This window comes from Numenius arquata, chromosome 26, assembly GCF_964106895.1.
Source record: "Numenius arquata chromosome 26, bNumArq3.hap1.1, whole genome shotgun sequence".
NCBI lineage: Eukaryota > Metazoa > Chordata > Aves > Charadriiformes > Scolopacidae > Numenius > Numenius arquata.
In genome coordinates, this window is record NC_133601.1 from 597580 (window position 1) to 622500 (window position 24921).

The 24921-nt window shown below is 59.9% G+C and overlaps 2 protein-coding genes across 2 annotated transcripts; one reads left to right on the forward strand and one right to left on the reverse strand.

Moving 5' to 3' along the window:
• The first annotated feature begins 5335 nt into the window (after window positions 1-5335).
• On the forward strand, window positions 5336-6622 carry TM2D2 (TM2 domain containing 2). Its single transcript, XM_074164254.1, has 4 exons — window positions 5336-5577; window positions 5659-5746; window positions 5840-5955; window positions 6105-6622. The coding sequence occupies exons 1-4, from the start codon at window positions 5372-5374 to the stop codon at window positions 6316-6318; spliced, it is 624 nt and encodes a 207-aa protein (XP_074020355.1). The 5' UTR covers window positions 5336-5371; the 3' UTR covers window positions 6319-6622.
• Window positions 6623-11613: 4991 nt separating this feature from the next.
• On the reverse strand, window positions 11614-24517 carry PLEKHA2 (pleckstrin homology domain containing A2). The gene is made up of 11 exons (XM_074164191.1): window positions 24377-24517; window positions 23326-23382; window positions 22113-22161; window positions 20851-20948; window positions 17089-17235; window positions 14153-14299; window positions 13928-13996; window positions 13738-13808; window positions 12973-13036; window positions 12368-12445; window positions 11614-11955 (listed from the first exon to the last, which is right to left on the reverse strand). Exons 1-11 carry the CDS (start codon window positions 24515-24517, stop codon window positions 11614-11616), a joined length of 1263 nt encoding a protein of 420 aa, XP_074020292.1.
• Between the last annotated feature and the right edge of the window lie 404 nt (window positions 24518-24921).

Genomic DNA, 24921 nt, shown 5'->3' on the forward strand with positions numbered 1-24921 from the left:
GGCGCTGGGTCCGGCCGGCGGCCCGCGGCCTTATGGAGCCGGGCCGGGGCCTGCGCCGCGCCGCCCCGGGGCGGGGTCGCTCCGCCCGCCCTCCCGCCGCTCCGGAGGGGCCCGGGTGGAGGACGGCGGCCGGCACCCCCCCACAGCCCGACCCGAGACCCCTCGTCACACCCCGGCCCCACGGAGCGCCCCGGAGAGAGCCCCGCTGAGGCGGGAGAGGGACCCCAGCGGCACCGCCCGTGTGGCGGCGGCTGGGGAAACCTGGCGTTAACATTTCCAGTGCTTTCTCAGAGAAAAAACAACTACGGGCCGAGCGAGCGGGTCCCGAAGGAGAAGCTGGGGGAAGGGGGCTGGTGTCAGCACACACCACAGACACCGCGACTCTTCTGGCCTTTCCTTCCAAAAAAATACATCACAAATTAGAAGCGCATGGAAACACAACCTCACTGTAGCACCCCACCGCGGCAGACAGGTAGGAGAGAAGCTCTCCAGCAGGAGACACGGTCACCGGCGGTACAGCCCCCGCTCCACACGTGTCCGTGATGCTCGGCCCTGTCTCCGGCCACACAGAACCCCTGGGCACCTCCCGGGGTGCCCCATGGAGCACCCCATCTTACCCCAGGAGAGGAGGAACAAACAACTTGTGACGCATCAGTCACATTACAGAACTGGTGATAGAGAAGCACCCTCATGCCATAGTGATAAGCAGCGTACAAGAGCCTAGACAAATAAAATCCAGTTTTACCGACAACAACTCTGATACTGATAACTTGTGCTGGTTTTCCAAGTGTGATACCTCACAGGTCTTTTTGAGCCTCCATGTTCTTTTCCCTCCTAGGTCACTGAACAAAACAGATGGAGCGAAACACCTCCCCGAGGATGCAGAGCCAGACCTGTGCCAAAGGCCACCCACGTCTCAGCAGCACAAACAACAGACAGCGAGAGGTGAGCGCCCTTTGAGGGCCACCAGCCAGAAACATCCCTGCACAGCCAGGTCCTCACTCACAGGGGGCTGACCGACGTCCACTGTGTTGTAGAAATTGCTTTTGAATGCGTGTAATGCAAAAGGTGCCATCAATAAACACGTAAAAGACTGAGCAATGGGCACAAGTCTTCCCCCTTAACGATGAGTTCTTGGCAGACTTTGTAAGAGGTTTATGCTGCTGTCACTACGGTGAACAATTACAGAGGAAAAAGTCATTTGGCCCTTTGCACCCCCAAACCCAGCATCTATTTTTGCAGGAGCTGTAGGAGGACAACCTGGGACTCAGGTTTCACCCCTCACAGCCTCCAGCAATGAGGAAACCTCCCGTTCCTGTGGGAAGGAGGCAACAGCTTGACTCTACGAAGCCAGTTTTATGTACCCGAACAGACAGAGCACAAAGCTGTGCAGGAAGCTGGCAAGTGAAATTGTGTAGTAGTGCAAGGTGAGACGAGGATTTTATTCCTGCCTGATGTTGGAAATACCACAGAGGTTGTGTATCTCCAGCCCTTATGCACAGAGCACTGCAGTCACCGATACCCTCTGCTGCCCATAAGCTGGGTGTTACCCGGGATACAGGAGGCTTCCCATGGATGAGGGTAACATCACAGATCAAACACGGACCCGACCATGCACTGCACAAATAACACACAAACATGAATCATCCTGCAGTTTCTGCCTGAGGGGCATGAGATTCCCAGGTTTTAGCAAGAGCCATACCCATCTCCCTTGACGTCTCCTGTCACCACCACCGCTGCTGCAGCCCTGCAATACAAGGAATTGAAGACGACACACCTCAAAGCTCCAGAAAGGAAGCAGAAACGAGGCCGGAAAGCTAGGACAGCTTCTGAACACACACCTGGGGTCAAATGCAAACCTGCTGACTTTGGAAACAAAAAATCTGGAGAAGTGCTCATCTGATCAACCAGTGGAAACACACCTGGAACAGCCACATCAGCAGAGCTATCACTCAACCGTGGAAGATGCTTTTGGAGAAGAACTGGGTGAAACAAACCAATAAATCCCGGAGCTCTGCAATGTCCTAAGTCACAAATGAAACCTTAAAGGCAAGCACGGAGTTGCCTGCCTTCTGCCTCAAAGGCAGGCCATGAGTTGTCTTCAGCACAGATTTTATGACTAGAATAAGGAAAAGTGAGAAAACCCATTGCAGACGAGAGCCTTAGAGATTAATTGATATTAAAATCAGGATGTTTCATTCTCTCAAAGGCTTAAATCAGAGCAATACGCTCCTAAATAGGCATAAAAGGCAGAAACAGGAAATATCCCAAAGAAGTGAACTTACTAAGAAAAAATGTACACAAATGGAAACCAAATATGTGTGCTGGATGTCTCACTCCCACAGGACACTGGTAATACAAGGCTAAGCCACGAACACGGCAGCCAGGCCAGCTGAAATCACTCGCTGATGTGGCTGCGGAGCCAAAAAGATGCAAACCCAACTATTTACACCCAAGGCAAAGCAGTATCCAGTGTGATAACAAAGTTTATGTGGTAGATGTTGAAAAGGATCTCGCTCAGTGGCTGGGGAAGGGGGGGGGGGGGGGGAATTCGGTGTTTTTCAAGGAAAAGCATTCCGTCATCCTATGACAGGGCTGACAGTGGGACCACAAGGCAGCAGCCCTATCTCCCAAGGGACAGCGCGAGGCCAGAGATGTAACGACCAGCAAATAACTGGGGCCTCGGCATCTCCTCTGCAGGGGTAAGGAAAGCCCAGGGAAAGAGGCACCTCCTCCCTTGTGTTTTGTCACTGCCAACCCCCTTCAGAAGATTTCATCTGATTCCGAAGGGGAGCGAGGCTGCTGGACGCGAGCGCAGTACGGCCCCGTGTGTCAGGGCGTAACTCCTGTGCCTGCGGGTACTGGTGGAGGTCCCTGGTGCTGGGTGAACTGGGTGACAAAGACCACGGGCTGTGCTTTAGTGAGCCACATGGTGCTGGAGCCAACTGCGAGGGCAGGGGAGAGGATACGGAACCAATTTCCCAAACGACATCTGCTGTTGGCCAGTTATTTTCACAGTTCTGTGTTACAAAGCTGTAGAATCAGCAAGAAAGAAAATTTCTCAGAAATCCTCGTGCTGGAGCTGGCCGTTACACTCCCCATTCCAGCAACTGCTCAACATGTACCTTTGCCAGGCTGCAGGGTGTAAGGGTTCCCACTGAACTGGCTAAACATGCAGCAGTAGTTTTAAATAGCAAAGTCAGACGTGTCACGTTCTCCCTCCAACCTCAACCCTACTGGCTCCCACATCCTCTCCACACACCACGTGCGTGGTGTTTGCTTGTAAGCACTGTAAATAAGACAGATTAAGGATTTTGGATGCGATCAGGACTTCGCTGACATCACCAGCAGCAGTCCAGCTGGCTTAGGAAGCACACTCATTAACACCAGACAGTGATTGCTGGCTGACGGGCACCTATGAATCCTGGTAATGGCTCTTTCCCAAATACATTCTTATCAAATTACATGTTTTGCCTGGCTTCCAGCTGGAGTTAATGAATGCCACGTACCTGCCTCAAACTGCACTTGGCATTTCCAATCTAATGACCTCAGGACACTTGTGGGGGGGGGGGGGGGGGGGGGAGGGGATTAAATGAGGTAGAAGAAAACGAGGCAGAAGAAAACTGATGGAAACAGGCGGCAGCTTGTCCAGATGTAGAGGGTGAATAGCAGGATCCCTGTCTCCAGCTCTACCTTTCTATAGCTGAGTGTGCTGTTCTCTTCAATTAATCACTGAGCCTTATCCAGAAAGCACTCAGGGATGGAGCTCTACAGCTCTCCTAACAGAGGGGAGCCAAAAGCAGGCACAGGGGGGCTCCGAATGCCAACCACTCTGTACAAGGAGCAGGGCAGTTAGGATAAAAAAGTTCTGCTCCTTGACTATCCAAGCTGGACTACTCCCTCCTCTGGGCAGGGGGATGGTATAGACAACTCTTGAAATCCCTTCCCTGTTTTCCTATTAATGGGAAATTTGCTCAATGAGTTCAGTCCTGCTTATTTTCAAAAGACTTTGAGTCACACTTCGGGGGGGATCAAGTGAACACAGACACGTTTTCACCCCTCCTGGCTCTGAGCCTCCTTCAGGCAGCACTTGGCTGTTCAGCTCCCTCGGGACCATGACCTGCTGCTGCCCTGGCTGGGATTTCCTTGCAGTCACCTCGCCTCCAACAGCGTTCCCAGCCCCTTTGGGCACGATCTTTCCCCCAGCAATTAACGTGGTAAAGCCTGAAACATCAAGCCCTAAAGCATGAGCTTCATTTGCACCCACTTCAAAGATGCTCTATGCTGAGAGAATGGCGTAAAACCCGAGTAAAACACACTCGACTTGATCTTTCCCCTGGCTGCCTTGGTGCCGCACACAAACCCCTGACCCCCAGCCCACACACGATGCACCTTTAAGCTATTTCTAAAGCCACTTGGAAGCCTCTTAAGCACTAAAGAAGGGCTTAGTGGGACAGCTGGCCATGACATCCAACAGACCAATTCCGGTCACAGGGCAGAGGAAAGCCAGCTCTGGCAGTACCACTACCCAGCTCGCCAGCCACCATCGGCCATTAGCCACAGTGACACGCCAAGGCCAAAGCTCTTGGGGAGGGTGGTCTGACCCCCACCAGGCACAGAGGGGACTTGGGTCCAATGTCACAGGGAGCTAAACCCTCGCTCCCACCGACTGCCCGGGGAGCAGCAGCTCTCCTGCCGGGACTACCCCGGGTGCCGGGCTGCTCCCTCCGCACCGAGCCGGGGCTCCAGGGAGCGGGGAGCCCCAAGAGACACCGGCGAGCCCGGGGGGCCTCTCCCCACCGCTGCCCCAGCAAAGGCACATGAGCTCCCCGCTCTCCTCGGAGCCCGGGGCGGGGCCTCCCCCGGTGCAAGCGGCAGTGACCCTCGGGGAGGGGGCACCACGGGACCCGACGGGCCGCAGCGGGCCGCTCCCTCCCGCTTGGCGGCCTCACGGCGCCGGGCGGCTCCCACCACGCCCCAGCAACTCACGCCGAGCGGGGCAACACGTCCGGAGCCCCCCTCGCTGCCGGGGCCCTGCGCGGGGAGCGACGGAGAGCCGCCATCGCCGGCCGCCCCTCACCGCGGGGCGAGCCCCGGGCCGGAGGGGCCGCGCGCAGCACCACTGCCCCGCCTCCTGCCTGCGCCCATAGGCTGGCCGTCCTCCCTGGCAGCCAATCGCCTCCTCGCCTGCCGCCCACTTCCGCCTCGCGTCTGCGCGTTCCCCCCGCAGTTTCTTCCGCGTTCGCTCTGACTGGCTGCGGGCGTCTATTCCCCGCCCCCCGCGGCGAGACGGCGGGCGCCCATTGGTTGACGGCGGCGCGGCGGCGGCGCGGCCCGGAAGCGGCGGCGTTTCCTAGCAGCGGGCGCCGCCATGGCGCTGCGGCGCGGCGGGCCGGTAGGGTACGCGCTGCTGTGCGGGCAGGCCGCGCTGCTGCTGGGCAACCTGCTGCTGCTGCAGGGCGCCTCCCGCGGCCTCCCCAACAACGGCACCGAGCCCGAGGAGCCCGGCCCGGGGCCGCCCGCCGCCTCCTGGGCCTACACCGACCCGCAGGCGCCGCTCGTCCTCTGCACCTACCTGTGAGCACCGGGCCGGGGCGGGGGGGGAGCAGCCGCCTCGCCCCCCCCGCCTCCCCCTCACCGCTCTCTCCCTCCCCGCAGCCCCGATGAGTTCGTGGAGTGCGAGGAGCCGGTGGACCACGGCGGGAACGCCACGGCGCAGCAGGAGCTGGGCCACGGCTGCGTGAAGGTGAGGGGCGGGCGGGGAGCGGCGGCGGGGCCGGGCCGGCGGCGGGTCCCGGGCCCTGCCCGCCGCTGAGGGCCCCGCCCGCGCTGCCCGCAGTTCGGCGGACAGGCCTACGGCGAGGTGGAGCACACCCGGGTGCAGTGCCGGGCGCTGGACGGCATCGAGTGCGCCGAGCCGCGGAGCTTCCTGCGGGGCAGCCGGCCCTGCGTCAAGTAGGACGCGTTCCCCCGCTCCCCGCCCGGGCCTGCACCTCTCCCGGCCCCCGCGGGAGGGAGCCCCGCCGGCAGCGATGGGGCCGGGCCGGCGGGATGCTCAGGGGGGGTCGGGGGGACCCCCCTCACCCCGCCCGCTTCCATTGCAGGTACACTGGACACTATTTTATAACCACTCTGCTCTACTCCTTCTTCCTGGGTTGCTTCGGGGTGGATCGGTTCTGCCTGGGCCACACCGGGACGGCCGTGGGGAAGCTGCTGACTCTGGGAGGACTGGGCATCTGGTGGTTTGTCGACCTGATTCTCCTCATCACCGGCGGGCTGATGCCCAGCGACGGCAGCAACTGGTGCACGGTGTACTGAGGGGAGCGGGGCCCCCCAAAGAGGCCAGCGGGGTCTGCAGGACCGGGGCCGGACTCCTCCACTTGTCCCGCGGCATCGGAACGGGCTCCTGACTTGCACAGACACGGATTTACAGAGCTGTAACTTCATGCGCAGAACAATTATCCTTGTTAATTCCTCTGTACAAACCTTGGACACAAGATTGTTCAGTATATATTTTGCTTGTTTAAAATAATCTGGATTACCTCCCCCCCTGCAAGTGGCAAATCAGGCCCTGCAAACTCAGGGGGGTCAAAGCAAGCTCAATAAAGCCTGGAAGGAGCTGACTCCGGTTACTGTCAGTATGATACACCCAGCCATACAGAGGCACAGACCAGTAGCCTGTGGGTTTGTGTTACTGGACTTTGCAAACCCTTAGGGTCCAGTAACCTGGCAACGAAGTTATAGGAACCGTGGCAAAGTGATGAGCTCTGATTCTACGTTATTTGTTTAAAACTGTGTTCACTGGCTGCAGGGGGAGCTGGGTTAAATTCAGTAGAACCTCCACCCTTTGGACAATGTTACTTTCCAGTCTCTTGCGGGCAGGGAGAGCCACAGTGCAGCAGTTAAAGGTACTATTCAGGCCTCTCGGTGTGACTCCCTGCCACGCTTGTGTTCTAGAACCATCCCCTGTAGGACGCTGCAGCCACTCCAAAGTGCACGTCTGTTATTTTAAAATTACCCGTTTCTCCTCCTTTCCCATCCTTTCTAGTAAATAACGTGCTTTTCAAACCATGCCCCATCGTGCTGCTGGGGCAGCGGGTTGCGTTCCTGCTTACTGCTGCCAGATAGTCCTGTTCTTTCCAACCATTCAGTGGTGACCATTTGTGTTTTACAAAACCATTAAATACTGGCTTTGCCTCATTAGTGATGGAGGGCTCATTCCCATCCGGGCTCGTTCCCACCCGGAGCTGGGAAGGGCCAGGAGCCGTGGGAGCGTGGGGAAGGGGCCAGAGCTTGGGGAGGGAGCTGCCATCCCCACTCCGGTGACCCCCAGCCTGAGGTGTGTGCGGCACCGAGATGAGCGTCAGCAGCCTCGCACCAAAAGAGGAAGCCCCACCAGATGCAGGCTGAAAACTCACCGAGCTGAATAAAAACGGGAAAAGGAAGCTGCAGTGTCACAGCCAGGGCCAGACACACAATCCGTACATGCAAAAGTCTGGTCACATTTGACGTAAAACACAGCAAACACACACTCTCCTCACACGGTTCCGCAGCCCCAGCGCCCTCCAGCCCTTTCTTTGGCCATTTTCTGCCGGTGTCGCTTCTGTTTCCAGCGGAAAATCAATCTGCCCGGGAATTCTGCCTATTCCAGTTTGGGTTTGTGGTTTATTGCAACAGCTCCTCCTCTCCGGGGAATGGGGTTTATGTCCCATTTAGGTCACAAGTAATGGGAATTTGGCAGCTCTGCCCGGGCCTGGGGACAGTGGGGCGGGGAGAGGCTTCCTCATGAAACTCCCACATTCCTCGGACCAGGGGAACAGCGGGGCTGGAAAGCCCATGGCGGGGGGGGAAATTATGCAGTGAGCCCACAAGAAAAAAAATGAATAATGCCACGTGCAAAAGCCCATTATCATGAATGCCTCCCCGTGTCCCCAGCCCAGCGGCCGCCAGCAGGACCCCAGAGTCCTCCCGTGGATGAGGCTGTCGGGGGCTGCGCTGAGGGGAACCCGGGGATCGGTCCCACAGCCTCCTCCTGCCAGCGAGTTCAGAGGCACAGCCAGGGGTGACTTTCCGGCCACCATCATGTGCTCGTCCCGTCTCACCCCCAGACCCACCTCCCGTGTCCCCAAGAAGGGACTCGGCCAGTTCTCACGGGGAAAAAAAAAAAGAAAAGTTAAAGTGCTTAAACCAAGAGTTTTATTGGGACACACTTACCCACGGAGGGACTCGCCATGAGCAGTAGCTGGTGTCCTACCAGCAGCAGCAATAAAATCACCCTTGCCCCCAGAGCCGGGAGGATGGACGTGGCCTGGAGACGGGCGGCTTCACTCCGGCCCCTTCCTACCAAGGACAGGCTCGGGGGGGCAAGGGGTGCTTCCACCCAGTTAGTCCCTGGCCCCTTGCTTTCTAGTGGTGACAAATAAGACCAAAAACTTTTCCAAAGCATAATCCACAATGGCCCTTCACCCTCCCCTCGGTGCTTTCCCTGGTGAAGCTGCCTGGGGCATCCAGGGGGTGCCGGGGGGGTGGGCAGCCCAGCCCCCTGCAGCTCCAAGGGGCTCCAGCCGTGCGTGTGGCACAAGGGACACACCGGGCAGGACTCTGCCAGCTCCATGCAGCATCCCTAAACTTCCCCTTGCACGGGGGGGAGCACCCACCAGTCCCCCCATCCCAGCAGGGAGGGCGTTCAAGCCCCCCCCGGCAATCATCCCCCAAAATACACTGCCTGGAAGAGTGACTGGGATTTCTTTCTTTATTTAAAAACACGGGGGAAAAAAGGGGTTCCAGCATTTACAGGCGAGGGGTGGGAGGGGGGGTAACTGACACCACGGGAGTCACGGAGCATCGCCCGCGCCAGCCCCCCCACCCTGGCCCTAAGAGCACTTGACACCCCCAGCCAGCGCTCGCCGGAACGGCTGAGACCGCCTGGGAGTTCTCACAGGGAAGAGCAGACCCTCCTCTCGCACCCCTCTGTCCACACAAGGCTCCCCGCACCGGCACACCCCCCCTCGGGGAGCGGGGACACCCCCAGCACACACGCGGTGCTCCGGGGGTCACGGTTGTCCGCAGGCAGAGGTGAGGGGACACCCGTGTGCTTTAGAGCAACGCCGCAAAGAGGGCTGGCTGCATCTGCCCGCTCCTTGGGGATGAAAATTCCTCCCCCCCCCCGCATTACGGACGGGTCCGGAGCCCGGCTCGATGCCGAACACACTCCATTCCCACCTCCCATCCCGCCTTTGCGCCGTCCTGGGGACGCGGGAGGGTGGGAATGAGAACCAGGAATGTCGCAAGAGCGCTGGAGCCGCTGGTAGTTTCTCCTCCTGGATAATTAACCCTAATTGTGCAACAAGCTTCTGCTTTACCATCCCAGGCCCCAGGAAACTTTGCAATTATCAGGCGAGAAGAATACTCGGTGGTTTGGAAGCCTCACACCAAGCAACCATCGTCCCTCCGCGTTTGGTGTTCTCCAGAAACGAGGTCAGAGCACCATCACCAAGGGCTGTGACTCCCCGACTGAGAGACTTACCAATCTGCTAAAACGCTTCTGAAACACCATTTTATGAGCCAAACAGCAAGGAAAAAAAAAAAAAAAAAGATTTCAAACACTAGTGCAAATAAAGCAAGAAGGAGAAGAAAAAGGAAGAGCGTGATTTAGGTTTCTACAATTAAATAACAAATATTAACACTCGCCCCTGTACCGTTTGCATTGATTCCTGCTCCTTTTCTCAGTTTCAGTGTTCTCCAGCATCTCCACCCCCCGCTGAGCCACCCGCACCCCGAATCTGGGAGGCCCCATCACCCCCCAGCTCCTCCAGCTGCCGGCCCCAGCAGGGGGTGGCTGGGGGAGCAGCCCCCGCCACGGGAGGGGACCCACGCGGGAAGCCGCAGTTCTAACCCTGCTGAGATCCGCTGGGCTGATGGACGCCTCGGAGCAAAACCCAGGGGAGCCCCGCTGGATCCCCGGCTGGAGCACAGCTGCCCGACAGCTGGGGACCTGCAAAGGGCAGGGACAAACCCGATTTTTTTGCTTCTGGGGAGCACGCTGAGCTGATCCTGCAGAGCAGAGAACGCGTAATGCCAAAAAAAAAAAAAAAAAAAAGAAGAAAACAACAACAACAAAAGAGTCCATAATAGAGGGAAGCCTCGTTAACTCAACTGCTCCAGGCGCTGCTAAGCTTGCAATGGAATTCCCGCACCGGTCGCCCAGATTTATCAGCTGGAGCAGAGCCGAGATGGGAAACGGCATGCCCGTGTCTGACCCGGGACACAGCCTGCAGCCGGGCCAAGGCAAGTGCATTTAAAGCCCCAGGTGCCCCCGGCAGCCCCGGCCCCGCGGCAGCCGTGCCCAGCCAGGGCACCGCTCCTGCCGCAGGGCACGCTCGGGCACCGCGGCTGGGGACGGGCACCACGGCTCTGGGGGTCACACCGACGTGTCCTGCTGAGGGCAGGACGGGGAGGTGCGTCCTCGCTCGGCACCCAAGGATTCCACACGCATTTCGGGGTGAAGATATCGGACGATCTCACTGCACAGGGAACACCTGGATTTCCTACGCGCTGTTTATCACACCTCCTCCAGGGGCTGATTTGGGTATGGAAACGACGACTCCCCACTGAACTTCTGCTCATCTTCATCTCAAGGCGAGTTGGCTGGACAAGTCTTCCTGGTTTCATTTTTGGTTTTTGTTTTTGTTTCCTTTTTGCTGCTTTTTGCTAAAAGCACTTCACCACGCGGGCACGGCGTCCTGGTGCCCAGATGTACCCAGTCCAGGGCCCACACCGTACCTGAGGATGCTCCCGTCCCCGGGAGCTGCCGTGACACCAGCCACAGCTCCCGCGCGGGACGTACCGGTGAGCCTTTCGGAAGGGCTGAGCAGGGAACCTGCCAGCCCCAGGGTTTAAGAGTGCCCACAGGTATAAAAAGACATAATTAAAAGCCAATAGATCTGTTGGTATGCCATCAGTCAGGCAGTGTAAAGAACTGGTCTCCTGGGGAAAAAAAAAATCATCCAAACGGGAAGTTGCGGTGCGTCCCCGTGCAGGCAGCCGCAGGCTGGCGTCTCCCCGACTCTGCCCGGGGAAGGCTGAGCAGCACGGAAGGGGAGAAAAATGTTTTTCCTGACACAAGAAAGGCCACATTCCCCTTCTTGCCTCCGAGACCTCCTGCTGCTTCCTCCAGGCTTGGTCTTGGGGGGGAAATGATGCGGTTGCAGCAGAGGATGCCCCTCACCCAGGCCGTGCTGGGGACCAGCGCGACGGCAGCACGAGGTGCCCGCAGGTCGCCCTGCCCGGAGGCGGCTTCCGAGACACAGCGCAGGCAGGAGCAGGCAGGGACCGCGCTCCCCGGCAGAGCGGGGCACCGGGACGCGGGTCCCACCGGAGCCTGTATCGCAGGGAAGAGCAGCGATGGAGGGAAGGGGCCGCTTCACCCCCACCGAGACGACGGGGTGAGCCCGGTCCGAGGCGCTGAGCGGAGACAGGGAGACCGGTCCCAGTCCCAGCGCATCTGCGCCCCTCAAAATGTCCTGTGGGTACCCCAAACTGCCCCGTGGGGACTCTGGTGGCCGGGGAGGTGGCATGCAGAGCCTGGGGGGGGGAGGGTTGCTCGGCGCCCGGTCAGACGTCGGAGGTCCGGATGCTTTCATCGTCCAGGTCGAAGGCGAACGGCTTCTCCTTGAGATGCTGCGGCTCCGACTTGTGCCGCAGGCGCTTGCCCGGGGCGGCTCCGGCATCGTGCTCCGGGAAAGCCGGCATGAAGAGCGAGTCTCTCAGCGGCGCGGGCATCTCCTCCGGCACCGGCTGCTTGCCCCCCGCCGGCGGCACCGGCGTCCAGGGCTGCCAGGAGGAGCTGGAGGGGGCTTTGCAGAGCGCTCGCCTCTCCTCCCCGTGCCTCTGCTGGGAGGGGGCCGCTGAGCCCCCCGGCCTCACCAGGGAGGAGGATCTCATGAAGGAGATTTCCTGCAAGGAAAGAGGCAGCGTGAGCACTGGATGGGGTCGGGGTTTGTGGTGCAACTGCTGTCAGCAATCTGCAAACCCTGGGGACCAGGACCAGGCGCTTTACACGCTCTGCAGAAAGGAAAAAAAACCCTAAGACAAGCGAAAGTCTGAATTAAATGGCCCCTTTGCCCCCCCTCAGGCTCTCGCTCGTGCCTCGGAGCGGGACAGGGTTCACGCAGCTCCAGTTCAACGGCTGAATCTCAATTTTCAATCTTTTTCAAGGAAACTTTTCCAGGGACTGGCAAACAAACCCAGAGAGGGCAGGGATCTCACCCTGGAACCCAGCGCTTACACAAGCCACCGAATAAATGTCTCGCGCATCGGCACGATCCTCATTTGTCACTAAACGTGAAGCAGAAAGGAGGTGACCTACCCTCGGGCGGGTTTTCAGGGCCTGGACCGCCCCTGTGATGGCTCGGATCCAGCTGTGCATGTCCTCAGGGCTGTCTGCCTGCAAAACACATCGCCCCGACTCAGACTTCGCCTTCCCCAAGCCCCCCCAGCGCGGCCAGGCTTCATCCCCCCCCCGGGAAGCAGGGACACGCAGACGGACAGGCTGCCGCCGTTCCTAGTGTATCTGCTACTAATTCATCCTTGCTTCAAAATCCCTGCAGCCTCCCATCTCCCCCCGCAGAAGGGGAGCCACTCTCCACATTGCGGCGTTTTTATACCAGGAATAAAGCATTTAAGGGAAAAAAAGACGGTGGGGGTGTTACCAACCCTGCCCCCGCACAGCCCCCCGCACTCAGGATGCTCATGGGATCACCCTGTGCTTCTCTCTCTCTGCTTTTTCCTGCTCCCACAAACAGCCGCTGTTATAAATAAGCTCCGGGGGAGAAGTGAAACCGGCTGGAGTTTTCCCCCGCCGGGCAAAGCCGTTCCAGGCTCATCCGCTGGCCTTGGCCGGGAACAGCCCGTTGGCAGGAGCCGAACTCGCGGCACAGAACAGAAAATCCAACCCCCCTCCGGCCACCTCACCTGGATGTAGAAGGTTCTGGAGCTCGTTATGATCTCAAAGAGGTTGTCCCGCATCAGGAGGTCACTAAAACAGCAAGAAAGGGACGGTCACTACCCAGAAGTCATCACGGATGGAAAAAAAAAATATATTCTTATTTACCCTCATCTCTAGAGTGTGCTGGGGAAAACAATACTCAAGGCAATCCTCACATGGATTTTGAGAAGACTCCGGCTCCCCAGAGATGCCTTCAGCTACACACACTCCGGCTTCTGCCGCCTGCAGGCAAACCCCCGCCCCCCCCAGACCCGTGACCCATCTCATTTACCATTTTAAATGTGAACTTTCTACAAGTTCTTAAGAATAAACAATTCAAAGATATAATAATAAATTCTATTTTTACTTTAGCTAAAGAGGTTTGTTTTCTTCGTTCACTTTTCATTGCAAATCGAGTTGCTTTGATTTTATCAGCGTTTGCTGCAATGAATTGTTCCCAGGGCACGGTGTAGCCAGCCGTGCAGCGTAAGGAAAACGCCCGTCTACAGCTCTCGGCTGTTCTCTGTCACACGATGCTGTTTGCTGTGCGGGACCTTGTACTCCTTAATCTACGAGACAAGAGCTGCAGGAGCCTGTCCCACACCCCCCGAGAGAGGGAGCCGCGTTCCCTGCCTGCCCTGCTCCGCTTCGGCTCCTCAGGGACCCGCTCCCACCAGCAGCCGGGGGTCCCGGGGGCTGCTCCCGCCCCGGCACAACCTGGGGCTGTGGGGAAACGCGGCCAGGAGCATTACCCAGACTTGACCAGGCACTCGTGGGTCTTGCAGACGTCCCTCAGGAGAATCGAACGCAAGGGCTCCTTGTCCTGCGGAGGCGAGAGGAGACGGTGATGGGCTTGGCTGGACCCTGGGGCTGGGACATGCCCCCCACGGAGCTGCCGGCACCGGAGTGCGGCATCCCCGGACCCAGGCAGGGGCTGCTCACCTGCTCACTCTTGTAGTAACTGATGGAAAATTCATCCAGAACAAAGTATCGGCGCTTCCAGCTCTTCCTCTGGAAAAGAGGGGAGGGAACCACTCAGTGCTGGGCTCCAGGGCTCTCCCCACGCTGTGGTCCAGCATCCAGAGCATCCCGGAGCATCCCCAACCCGCGGGGCAGCAGCCAGCCCAACGCCACCAGCCCGATGCCACGGGGGACCCCGGGACTCACCACGTTCCCCTGCTTCACACAGTAGCCACTCTTGAGGACTGGTGGCCCGGCGGGGGGCTTGGCGGCTGAGGTGGGGATGTAGCTCTGCGAGCGCCGCAGCAGCGGGTGGGCGGCCACGTCGCTGCCCTCCCCTCCGTCCCCCCCGTTCTGCAACGGGAGCAGAGAGTTACCGGGGAGCCGGGAGAATGCAGGGAGGGGAATTCCCTGCTGGAAGGCAGGGCACAGGAGCTGGAGGGAAAGTAGCCCCAAGCAAGCCCCCAGCGCAGCGCTGGATGCCAAGGGCTAATTGCGATGCCTGGACACGAACCAGAGCCGAGAGCTGATTTTATCTCCTTGCACACAGCTCTGCAGACTGCTGCCTGAGCGCTACTCGCCCTCTTGGCGCCCACACGTTAAAAACAATCTTAAGAAATGGGAAAGGCTACAGAAAAGCCACAGAAGCAGTTCGAGGGCTGAGGAAAATCCCTTGCAGCAGGGGAGGTGAAGGACCTGTCTCCGTCCGCCTCGTCAAACACCCAGAGGTGGTGAAACTGCACCACGGACCTTCTCGGGGGGAAACGCGAGGCACGAGGAGCTCTGTCATCGGGCAGAGGGGGGCAGAACAAAAACCACCTGCCGGAAGCTGGAGCCAGACAGACCCAAGCTAGGAAGGAGGGATGCTCTCCAACTGGACAGGGACACGTATCGTGGGAATAAACTGCTCAGGAAAGCCGAAACTCTCTGCCAAATTCTCCCAAAAAGGAACTGTGATCTTTGGAGCTCAGGTAGAAAAATCGTGCTGGCCCCAATCTCTCTCTCCCCAGGCGCGACGCTCACCGCTCTGAGCACTGATGGGCACCCAGCCCCCGGCTCACCCCAAGCCTTTCCCAGCGCATCCCAAGGGCTGGACCCTGCCAGCATCACCCCTCTGCCCCCCCAGAACCGCCCCGTCCCCCGGCAGTGCCCTCCCTTCCCCCTCGGCAGCGCAGAGGGTGGCTGAGACGAAACATCTGTGCTCATCTCCTCCTTCCCCCATCCCTCCAACCCCTTCCTCCCGCTCCGCGCTGAGGTTTGAGAATTGCCATGGCAGCCAGGGTGGCTCTCGCCGCCGCCAGCCTTATATGGCCCCCGCGCCGGTGCGACTGCCGGTGCGGTTAACCAGCGACCTGCGCCTTCCAGCACCTTCGAGAGGCAGCCTTGGCTTCTCCAAGGACAGAGACAAGTGGCCATTCGGCTGTCCCCAAACTGCCACCCGGCACCTCCGGAGCCGCCTGCTCCCCTCGCCCCGGCTCTGCTGGGTGTTACGGATGGACGTGTCCAAACCCAGGGATGGGGATGCTGCTGCAATAGGGAGCGTTACAGCCGGAGCTGGGGTGATGCTGGCTGGGCTGGCGCTACAGGGGGAGCACAGGGCTCCCGTCTGTGGTCCCGGAGCCACCGCGGGGCAGCACCGGCCGGGGCAGAGCCAGGAAACCACAGACGCGCCCAGGAAGCTGCAGCAGAGAAATAGCCATTTCACACGGGGCACGCAGCAAGAGAACGGAAAATATTCCGGCAGCTGATGCACCACCTTTAAAAAAAAAAAAACCCTCTGTGAAAGAGAGAAGTTGGGCGAGGGCTGAGGATGGGGCTGGCGGCTCCGGGGAGGGGGTGGCAGGGGAGCAGAGGGAGCCCCGCTCAAGGGCCGGGAGGGAAGAGCAGCTTTAACGCACTGAAACAAAAAGGGAAAGTCCCAGGGCCGGCTGCTGCCACTTGTTTGCGTGGGGCCGAGGGTCCAGCAGTGTCCCACGGAGCAGTGGCACCGGGAAGGGACAGCCACCAGCCTGACCCCGCGTGGCTCCACATCCCGCACACCTCCGCACCCCGACAAACCTCCCCATGGCCAGGGAAGCGTTAAAAGCGCCTGCCAGCAAAAAAACGCTGCAATGATCTAATTCTCCACTCTATTTTTAGTGCTGTCGCTGATAAGAGCTGAAGTGAGACCCAGACCCAGCCGAGTGCCCGAAGGTGGCAGACACCGATGGCCACGTGCCGAGGGCAGGGGCTGCAGAGCCACGGCCAGCGCTGCCGGCCACCGCCTCCAGGATGGGACAGGCCCTTTGGCTACTTCAATGGGGGTCCCTCTGCCCCGGGGACCTCGAGGGGGGATTTGGACCCAGGACGGGCGGGTGGATGGTGTGGGATGGCCGCGAAGGCGAGCAGAGTCATACCCTCCTCCTCCTCACACCCCCGGTCTCATCAGCTCAGAGCGAGACACAGAGGTGCCGCAGGGCGCTCGGTGCAGCTATTTATACACCCCGGAGCGGGAAAGGTTTGCAGGCACCGAGCTGGTTTCCAGAAATGAAAGTGCAAACCAGCCTCCCCGACAGCCAGCAACTGCCTCCAGCCCCACGGCGGGGCCCTCCCCCGGCCCCCCAGACCCCACACCCAAGCCAGTGCTGGGCCAGGGAAACCAAGTGCCCAAGCTCTGCTGCTCCAACACGTGGGTTAGAGAAGGACAGAGCCCATTGCTGCTGTGTATTAACAGTATTTCTCCCTGCATTTTGCTGCCCAGGGCACAGCAGGATGCCAAAGCAATAACGCCCCAACACTCGCCTTCCCTGTGCTCTCCCTCCCTAAAGAAGGAACCTGAGCATCCTTTGCAGACCCAGCCACTCTCGCCCTGCTCCCTTTGGCGGGCAGCACAGCAGGAGCCAGACACCAAACCCAGGGGGCAGGGACCCCCCAGAGCCCGGCCCGAGCTGCAAACGGCCCCCAGCAGCAGTGCAGGGGCATCAAAGCTCTGTGGTGGGAATGCCCTCGCCCGGCTACGCGTGGAGAGAGCTGCCACCTTTTCTGCTTATCCCTGTCAGGAGCTGCTCTTAAAACACAGGAACAGAGAGAGCAAAGCGGGGGGTTGACACAGCGGGGGGCTGACCCCCAGGATGTGGGACGGTGCACAGACCCTGCCAGCTCACCTGGTTGATGGAGATGGGCGTGTGGACCACCACCCCCCCGATGATCTCGGTTTTATAAGCCACCTGGGGCTTCCTCTCCTGGGTCTGGGGCACCACCGGGGACTTCACGATCTCGGTGGCCGGTGGGACGCTGCCACCCTTTGGCACCTACAGGAGAAAGAAAGGGGTGAAGGGCACAAGTGTGACCATGCTGGGCAACCCCACACCTCCACCGGGCACCATCACCTCTGTCCTTCCAGCCTGAATGCAGCAATGGCCCTTTAAAAACTAATAAATGAACGAGCCACCCCAATTAAGGCGGGTGCTGGCCCCACCCAGGCGGGTTGCAGGAGGCGCTGGGAAGGAGATGAGAGGTGGTGAATAATTAAGCATCAACTTGCCTCTGCAGCCCAGTGCGTTTGTGGGACACTCGCTCCTTTAATTGTCCCCGCTCTACTTACAGCTGGGCTTAATGATGAGCTTTGCCCTGCCTAACGAGGCTGAGCAGCAGCACGTCCGCAGGGGCATGGCTGACAGATGGACGCTGTTTTACACCCCAAACCCTGGCTGTCCCCCACGAGTGCGGGGCTGGGCAGGCTGTGTCCCCTCTGCAAGCAGCCCCCCATCCCGGGGCAGAGGCTGCGCCGCGGGGACCTGGCTCCCAGCGCCCGCATCCTCCCTCGCTCCTTCCCTCCAGCACCCAGCTCTGGACAGAAAGGCAGGTTTCCATGTTTTCCCTCTCAAGTCTGCACTTCCACTTCTCTAATGCCATTAATTGGGGTCCCTGGCTCCAACCCCCCCCTACTGCCTTCCCCCCCAAAGCGCACAAGGAGTGACACAGGGTCCTCTCCGTGCAAACCCCACCACGCATTTGCTGCCGGTTGGGCAAGCAGAGATCTCGGCTGGGCTCGTGTCTGAGCTGAGACCTGGCTGAAGTCTTGGGGGGCAGAGACCTGCGCTAAGACCTCACAGACCCACGCACAGGAGAGGAGGAAGGGCCAAGGATGAGACCCCAGTCACCCCACGGCCACCCTGCCCGTGTGTTCTCCAACAGCCAGGCTCGGCTGACGGGGTTGGCAAGGGGCCGGCAGGAGCAGCACGTCCAGGTGCCATCCCTTCCTGCTTGGAAGAGATGGCACGAGAGCGAGGGGCCAGACCACAGCAGGGTCCCCCTGTGCCTGTGCCGCTTGGCCCCGTGTGGAGCATCAGCGTCTGCGGGCATCGGTGGGCACCGGTCGCCTGCCTCAGCAACATGGGCAAGCACGAGGCGAGGCTGGGGAGCCAGCACGGGCCACCCGGGCAGAGGAAACGGTTTCACAAGGCAGATGCAGAGACATCGCGGGCAGAGGGCAGGAGCTGCATCTCTCTGCGGGCGGCAGCGCAAGGGGAAGGTGCTGCTCAGCACCCGGCGCGGGTCAGTGCGGCTCCGCTGAGCAGGGTCCCTTGTCACGGTGACACCGGCTCGCCGCACACCTCCTGCCCCGAGCCACCGAGGCCCCGGCTACCGAGACAGCGAGCGGGGTGAGGAAACACAGGAACTGATTTGCCAAGAGCGGAGGAGAAGTCGCCGTGAGAAGCGGAAGCTGAACCTGGATCCCTGCACCGGGAGCAGCACCCAAACCGCTGCCCCCACCGCCCCGTCCCACTGCGGCCAGTGGCCCAGGAGCCCGGCAGAGCCCAGGGCAAGGGGGAGACCACTCAAAGGCCAGAGGCTGGTAAGGGTCCAAACCCCACCGAAAGCCAGAGCATCTCCCCACGGCCCTTCTGTGCCTCTCCACCCACAGCAGAGCAACGAAGCCGCTACCACCCAGAGCATCCCAAGGAAACCCAGGCACAGACGGAGCCCCGTGGGAAGCTGCAGGGCAGGCAGAGGGATTTCCCACGCGGGGCAGGGCGGCCACAACACCCACAGCCCGGTAGCCCCGTGTTTCCCAGCCAGCCCATGGGAACTCCTCCCTGCAGGGCTGGATGAGCCGGTCGGTGGATGGGACACCGCTGGAGCTGGGAAGGGCTGGCCAACAGCAGGGCATGAAAATCACCGCCGTTTATTGCAGAAACAGAAGATGCATCTCTTCCTCCCACCACCCCGGCCAGCCTGGCAGACCAGCAGCACCATCACCCCAGTGGTACAGCTGTACTGGTGTCACTGGTGGGCTCTGGTTACAACTCCTACCTGGTTTTGGAGGTGGTTTTTTTGTGGCCAACATCACCTGAACCCATAAAAGAGAGGGTACAAGCCAGAGCCTGTGCAGTCACTTTGGTGGCTTCAGGCACAGAGCTTGGCACATTTAATGTATTTGCAGATATAAAAAGAAAATGGAAGGCAGGTCCGGCCTTGTAGATGAGTTTCCCACAGAGACAACACAGCTCTCCATAATTTTAAACAAAAAATTCAAGGAAAAAGGTTATTTGATAGGACCCAACCCTAAACTGTCCCTCATGATTTTTCCATGTATTTAGTTCACAAACCATGAACAACACGCATCAGCGCATGAGCCGGTCAAGCCCTGCCAGCGCCAGGCATCGCCAGCGCTGCTCACTGCGGGCACACAGCAGCCTGCCGAGCCCCCGGCCCTTTCGCAGGGGTCCCCCCAAATCCCGAGGCCGGGAAGCAGCCGCCCCGTGAACACCGATCCCTGGCACATGGGCGCTGCCGACCGAGCACCAAAGGGTGCCCGCAGCCGCTGCGCCGGAGAGGGAGCATCGTCCCTCGTCGCCCCTCATCGTCCCCCAGCGCCGGGAGCAGCCGAGGCGCACAGACTCGGCGAGTTGCTGGGTCAGTGACCATCAGTTCACGGCTGTACGAGCACCACAGGAGAGGAGAGGCGATGGCAGACAAAACCCTTTGAATCCAGGCACGACCCACCCCCCGATGCCCTACAGTGCGGTGCTGTGCCTCGTCACAGGACCCAGTGTTCCAGAGAGAATAAAAAATGAGTAAATAAATTATTGAAGCACAAGAAAGACGCCCTTGGACAGCCACAGCGAGGAGTTGGTTACGGGCATCCCAGTCGACAGGAGGGAAACGGCCCCAGAGCGGGTGGGGATGGGGACAGATCCTGCAGGACCTTCCCTGGGGTGCAGCCACCGTCGTCCCCCACCCCGAGCTGGGCGGGGGGGACAAAGATGCAGGAGCAAACAGCAGCAAAGTAAATCCCAACTGGGAGCATCCCTGGGGATGGTGAAGGGAACATCCCCCACCTGAAGCCGGAGCCTCAAGAGGGGTCATGGCACAGCTCCGGCCTTGCAAAGGGACACGGCAAAGCCATCCAGCCCCACACGCCAAAAGGTGGCATCGCCAGCACGTGTGTGTCCCCCCACTCAGAGCATCTCTCCCTCTGCTCAGTGGCAGAACCGCACACAGCCCCGGGGTGGCTGGGCAAGAGCCCTGCTCTCGGGGGCCATCCGGGGGATGCTCCCCTGGGATTGAGGGGCTTTCGGGAGCTACAGCCCCATATCACAGCTGCTTCACTCAACAGCAACCCAAGGGATGCGCCAGAGGCAGAGCCGGGGCCAGAAGGACAAGAGGACACCGCAGCCACCAGCCGAGAGCTGTGTGTCCATCCCTCCCCGCTGCAGCCTCGGCACTAGCCCAGAAGAAAGCCTGGGAAGTTCAGTACGCCAGGGACAGCCCGGCCACCACCTCGGCTGCTCCCCAGGAGGGACCGGGGAGGTGACGGAGAGGGAGAGCCCCGCAGGAAGGGAAAGCACAGCTCTTCCAGGCACCCGGAGCAGCCACCAAGGCAGGACACAGCAACACCCGAGGAGCGTGTGGCAGCCTACCGTGATCTTACTGGCCCGGTTCAGCGCCTCCACCCAGTCCTGCAGGTCCTTCTGATCGCTGGCTTGTAGGAAATAGCGCTGGGACAGAGCATTGATGACTGCCGGAGAAGGGAACGAAAAGAAGAGTTAGGGAACCTCGTTTGGTGCTTAGCATTACTTAAACAATTTAAACGATAAATCAACAGAGACAGCATTTCCCAGCGCCCGGTCCCAGAGCCATTTGCAGATATCGGTCTCGTAACCTCTCGCATGGAAAGGCGTCCAGGGGATGTGGAGGGGATGTGGCAGCCGGATCCGTCAGCCGCGCAGGGAGGGCAGGGCTGAGGCCAGGCTTAAACCAAGGCTGCGGCACGGCCCAAAGGAGGACTTGATCCGAAGTCACCCCCTCGCACAGGGTGTTTGAGGGCCCCTGGGGAATCCCTTCCCTCGGCACTCGGGTTTTAACTCCCCGCCGAAACGCCGGTGTGAGCCCCAGGGGGGGGTCTGGGGTTCCAGAGCTCCTCGGGGACACGCTCCCCACAGACCCCCCGGTGGCCAGAGGAAGCTCTCGGAGCATTCCTGCACCAAAAAGCTGGAGATATTTTTAACTGCACAAGACCTTGCTGCAACCCCCCCCCCGAGCCTCGCGCCCCAGGCTCTGCCACACCGGGGTCCCCAGAGCAGCCCCGTCCCCACGTGAGGACACGCCGTGTGCCCCGCTCTTGGGCTACATCCCTTGTGGTAAGGTACTGCAAAGGCAGCACCGGTCCCCGGGGACGAGTACGTGCTCCTGCCAGCGTTTCTGCTGCTTTAAGCCTGAGTTCACGGCTCAAGGCACAGCGTGGGTTGGGCTGAGGCCATTTGGGGGAGTGGGGGGGGGGGACACAGACACGGAACTGGGTACAAAAGACCCCTTTCCTTGCACCCGCAGGAACAGAAGCTTGTGCTGGCATTAAAAAAAGAAAAAAAAAAAACCAACTGTATTGCACAACGGGACACACGGAAAGGATTCAAGAGCACAACGAGGGGGACCCATCGGGTCCTGCCTCCATCACCAGGCTCTGCCCGTGCATCTCGCAAGGGGGGGGTCACAGTGACAGGGCCACTGCGCGGCGCCGTGGCTCGCGCTAGCCCTATGCTGGCCCTCTAGCACAGTGTGCGCTGGCAGCACCCCCTTCCCTCCCCGGCCGAAGGTCCCGCGGGTCCATCCGGCAGCAGCCGAGAGGGCTCACACCAGCCGCAGCCGCCTGCGGTGGGGTGTCCTCAGAGCTCCCCCCACTCACCAAAGCAGAATGGAGTCTTCGGCTTCTGTTTCGGGGTGGCGATGCTAACCTGCAACAGGGCAAATTAAGGAAAAAAAAAAATAAAGATAATAGCACACGGTAATGGCAGCCACGGGAGCTGGAAGTTTCTGTTGGGCCAGGGCCCAATTAGCACATCCCATCGGAGCCCTGCTGGGTGCCACCGTGGGAACCCACAGGACATCACTGCCACCCCAGGCTCTGTGTCCCCCCCAGAAGAGCCGGGCAGGACCCCCAGCAGCCCGAGGATGAGAAGCACGAGCCCAGGAGCCGCGGCGCAGCTGGGCCAGCTCTTGGGAACTGGCCCGTGTCGGGTGGAACGAGCCCACACGTGGCAGCGAACGCGGTCCCAGGGGAAGGTCAGTGCAGAGACAGGGCCTTCATCTCCCCCCGCTCCCCCCCGGCGCGGGCTGCGCTGCAAAGCAAAGAACTCAGAGCTTTCAAAGGCCTCGAAAATGCGAGTTTCTGCTGGACTAACACAGTCGCTCTTGTCAGCAATTAAGAAAATTGAGGGAAAATAGCACTGGTTTCTCCCTAAAGAGAAGGAATCATTTATATAAGAATAATACTCCCCGGGGCTCCAAGCACAGCATTCGTGGAGTATTTATTCTGACAGGCTTCCTCCTTTGGAGCCAGTCTATAATGCTTTAAATATGTTTTCTCAAGCAAACCTCCTTTTTTCTGGCATATTTACAGTTGGTAGTTAAAGCCACTGGCATAACCCAATCCTGCAGTTTGTGACCAAACGCTGTCCTACGGCAATTTGCATTTAGACTAAAACGTATATAATTTATAAGAGAGGCTCTGTCCGAAATGGGGAAGGCTCAACCTCCCGGCGTTGCTTCATCTGCGCTTAATTTATAAATCATGATTCAGCAGGAACAGAGAGATCCGTCCGATTTTTTATCCGGCTCCAGCATGGGGCTGAGCCCAGCGCGGTGGCCACGAGCCCCTGCTCCCCAGGCAGTGGCCAAGGGGCAGCTCATGGGACAGGACGGTGGCAGCTCTGCTGTCCACGGCTGCGCTTGGACCTCTTCCTCCCCTTCCCACAGCCCCGCTCAGGGGGTGCAGGGAGGACGGTGGGGGCTCGGGCAGGACCTGGCCTCCAGTGCGAGCCATCGCCTCTCCCGGGAAAGCCGCAGGGAGAAGGGGACAGCAGGGACACTCATTTTCCTTCCCCCTGCCCTGGCATTACCTTGGAGATATAGGTCAGCTGCAGGGACCCGACAGCGCCCGCCCCGATGGCCAGGTTCTGCAAAACATTTAACGAGCGATGGGAGTTAAATGACGTGGGGAAGGCAAAGGATGCGAGTCAGGCTGTCACTTAGTGTCACCGGGGTCAGGCAGCAGAACCACCGGCCACGCTGCTGGCCCTGGCCACTTCCCCTCTCGGGGCACCTGGTGCATCTCCCGCCCCACGAGCAGCAGGGACCGGCCATGCTGTGCTGCACCGAGCGCCGTGCCCGTCCCGGTCCCCTCCGCACCCCTTGTCCCACTCACTGACCCCCACAGCAGCCACTCGGGTGCCCGATGGGCTCTGACCTCCCCAGGGTCCACAGAGGAGGAGTCTGGGCCAGCACTGGCCAGTGGGCGCTTCCCCTTCCCCTGCGAACAAGGCCATGAAGAACCTGCTGACGATGCTCTTCAGGAAGGCAGGTGCCTCCCCAGCCTACAGCCAGCGCTCGGGCACCATGGGCTTTCCAGGAGGGTTTCCCTAGAGCTCCAGGGCTTCCAAGAGCTTCGGCTCTTGCTCTTTTGAGCCTGACCTTAAGCGTTGGGGCAGTTCCCAGAGACATCGGGCTCCACATGCCCAGACTCCATCTCTCCCCATTGCCCGCTCCTGGTCTACGGGCTTTTGCTGCATGACACCACTCCCAAGAGTACACGTATTTCTAGGAAAACCCCTTCTCTTTCTTGTTATCCCTGTCCCTACACTAAGCCACAAGGGAGATGTGACACCTCACGTTGGCACAGCATTTCTGTAGCTACCCCTCCAGGGTACCAATGGCTCCTGGTGCTGCTGGGGCAGGCCTGGAAACCACAGAAGGAGCTGCTCTGCTGGAGCTTGGTCATGGCTGCACCCAGCCACGGGAGACCCCAACAGAGATCCAATGCTACAGCCAGCATCCTCCTTTGGGGACCCAGAGGAGCTGCCTCCACCAGGGAGCCTGAGATGCAGCTAAGAACTCACTAACAGCTTCCACAGAGGTGCCCAGCACGAAGCTGGGAGCAGCAGAGGAGCCCACCTGAGGGTTGTCCATGTACCACAGGAGGCAGTTGGCCTGGGTGTCCAGGATGAAATATCTCCGCAGAAACTTGCCGCAGGTCTCATTTTCTTCAATGTCCAGGAACCCGCAGATACGATTCTGTCGGTCCAGGTACGGCATGCCGGGCTCCTTCTCGCATCACCCTGCAGCGGGACAGGCAGGAAGAGGTGGGTGCTCTGCTCCTGCCGCCCCCGCTCCCCAGGGAGCTCCCGCATCCACAGCCACCTCAGCCCGTGGCTGCCAGACATGTCGGGGTGCCAGCGCAGCCCCGCAGCCCCCACCCGAGCTCTCAGCACAAGGATGCAGAGAGGGAAGGGACAACCTGCCAGGGCTGGTCCAGACGAGCACATCAGCTGCCTCCCCTTGCTGAAAAACGAGGCGCTTCCATAAACGCGTTCCTCCCTGCGGAGGTGCAGATGGCTCTCCTGCCCCGAGAGCTGCCAACCCCCCCACAGCCAGGCTCCAAAGGCCCGAGAGCCGGCACGGGGCTGGGCAGAGGGGCCGGGCTTTGCTGCTCAGCCAGC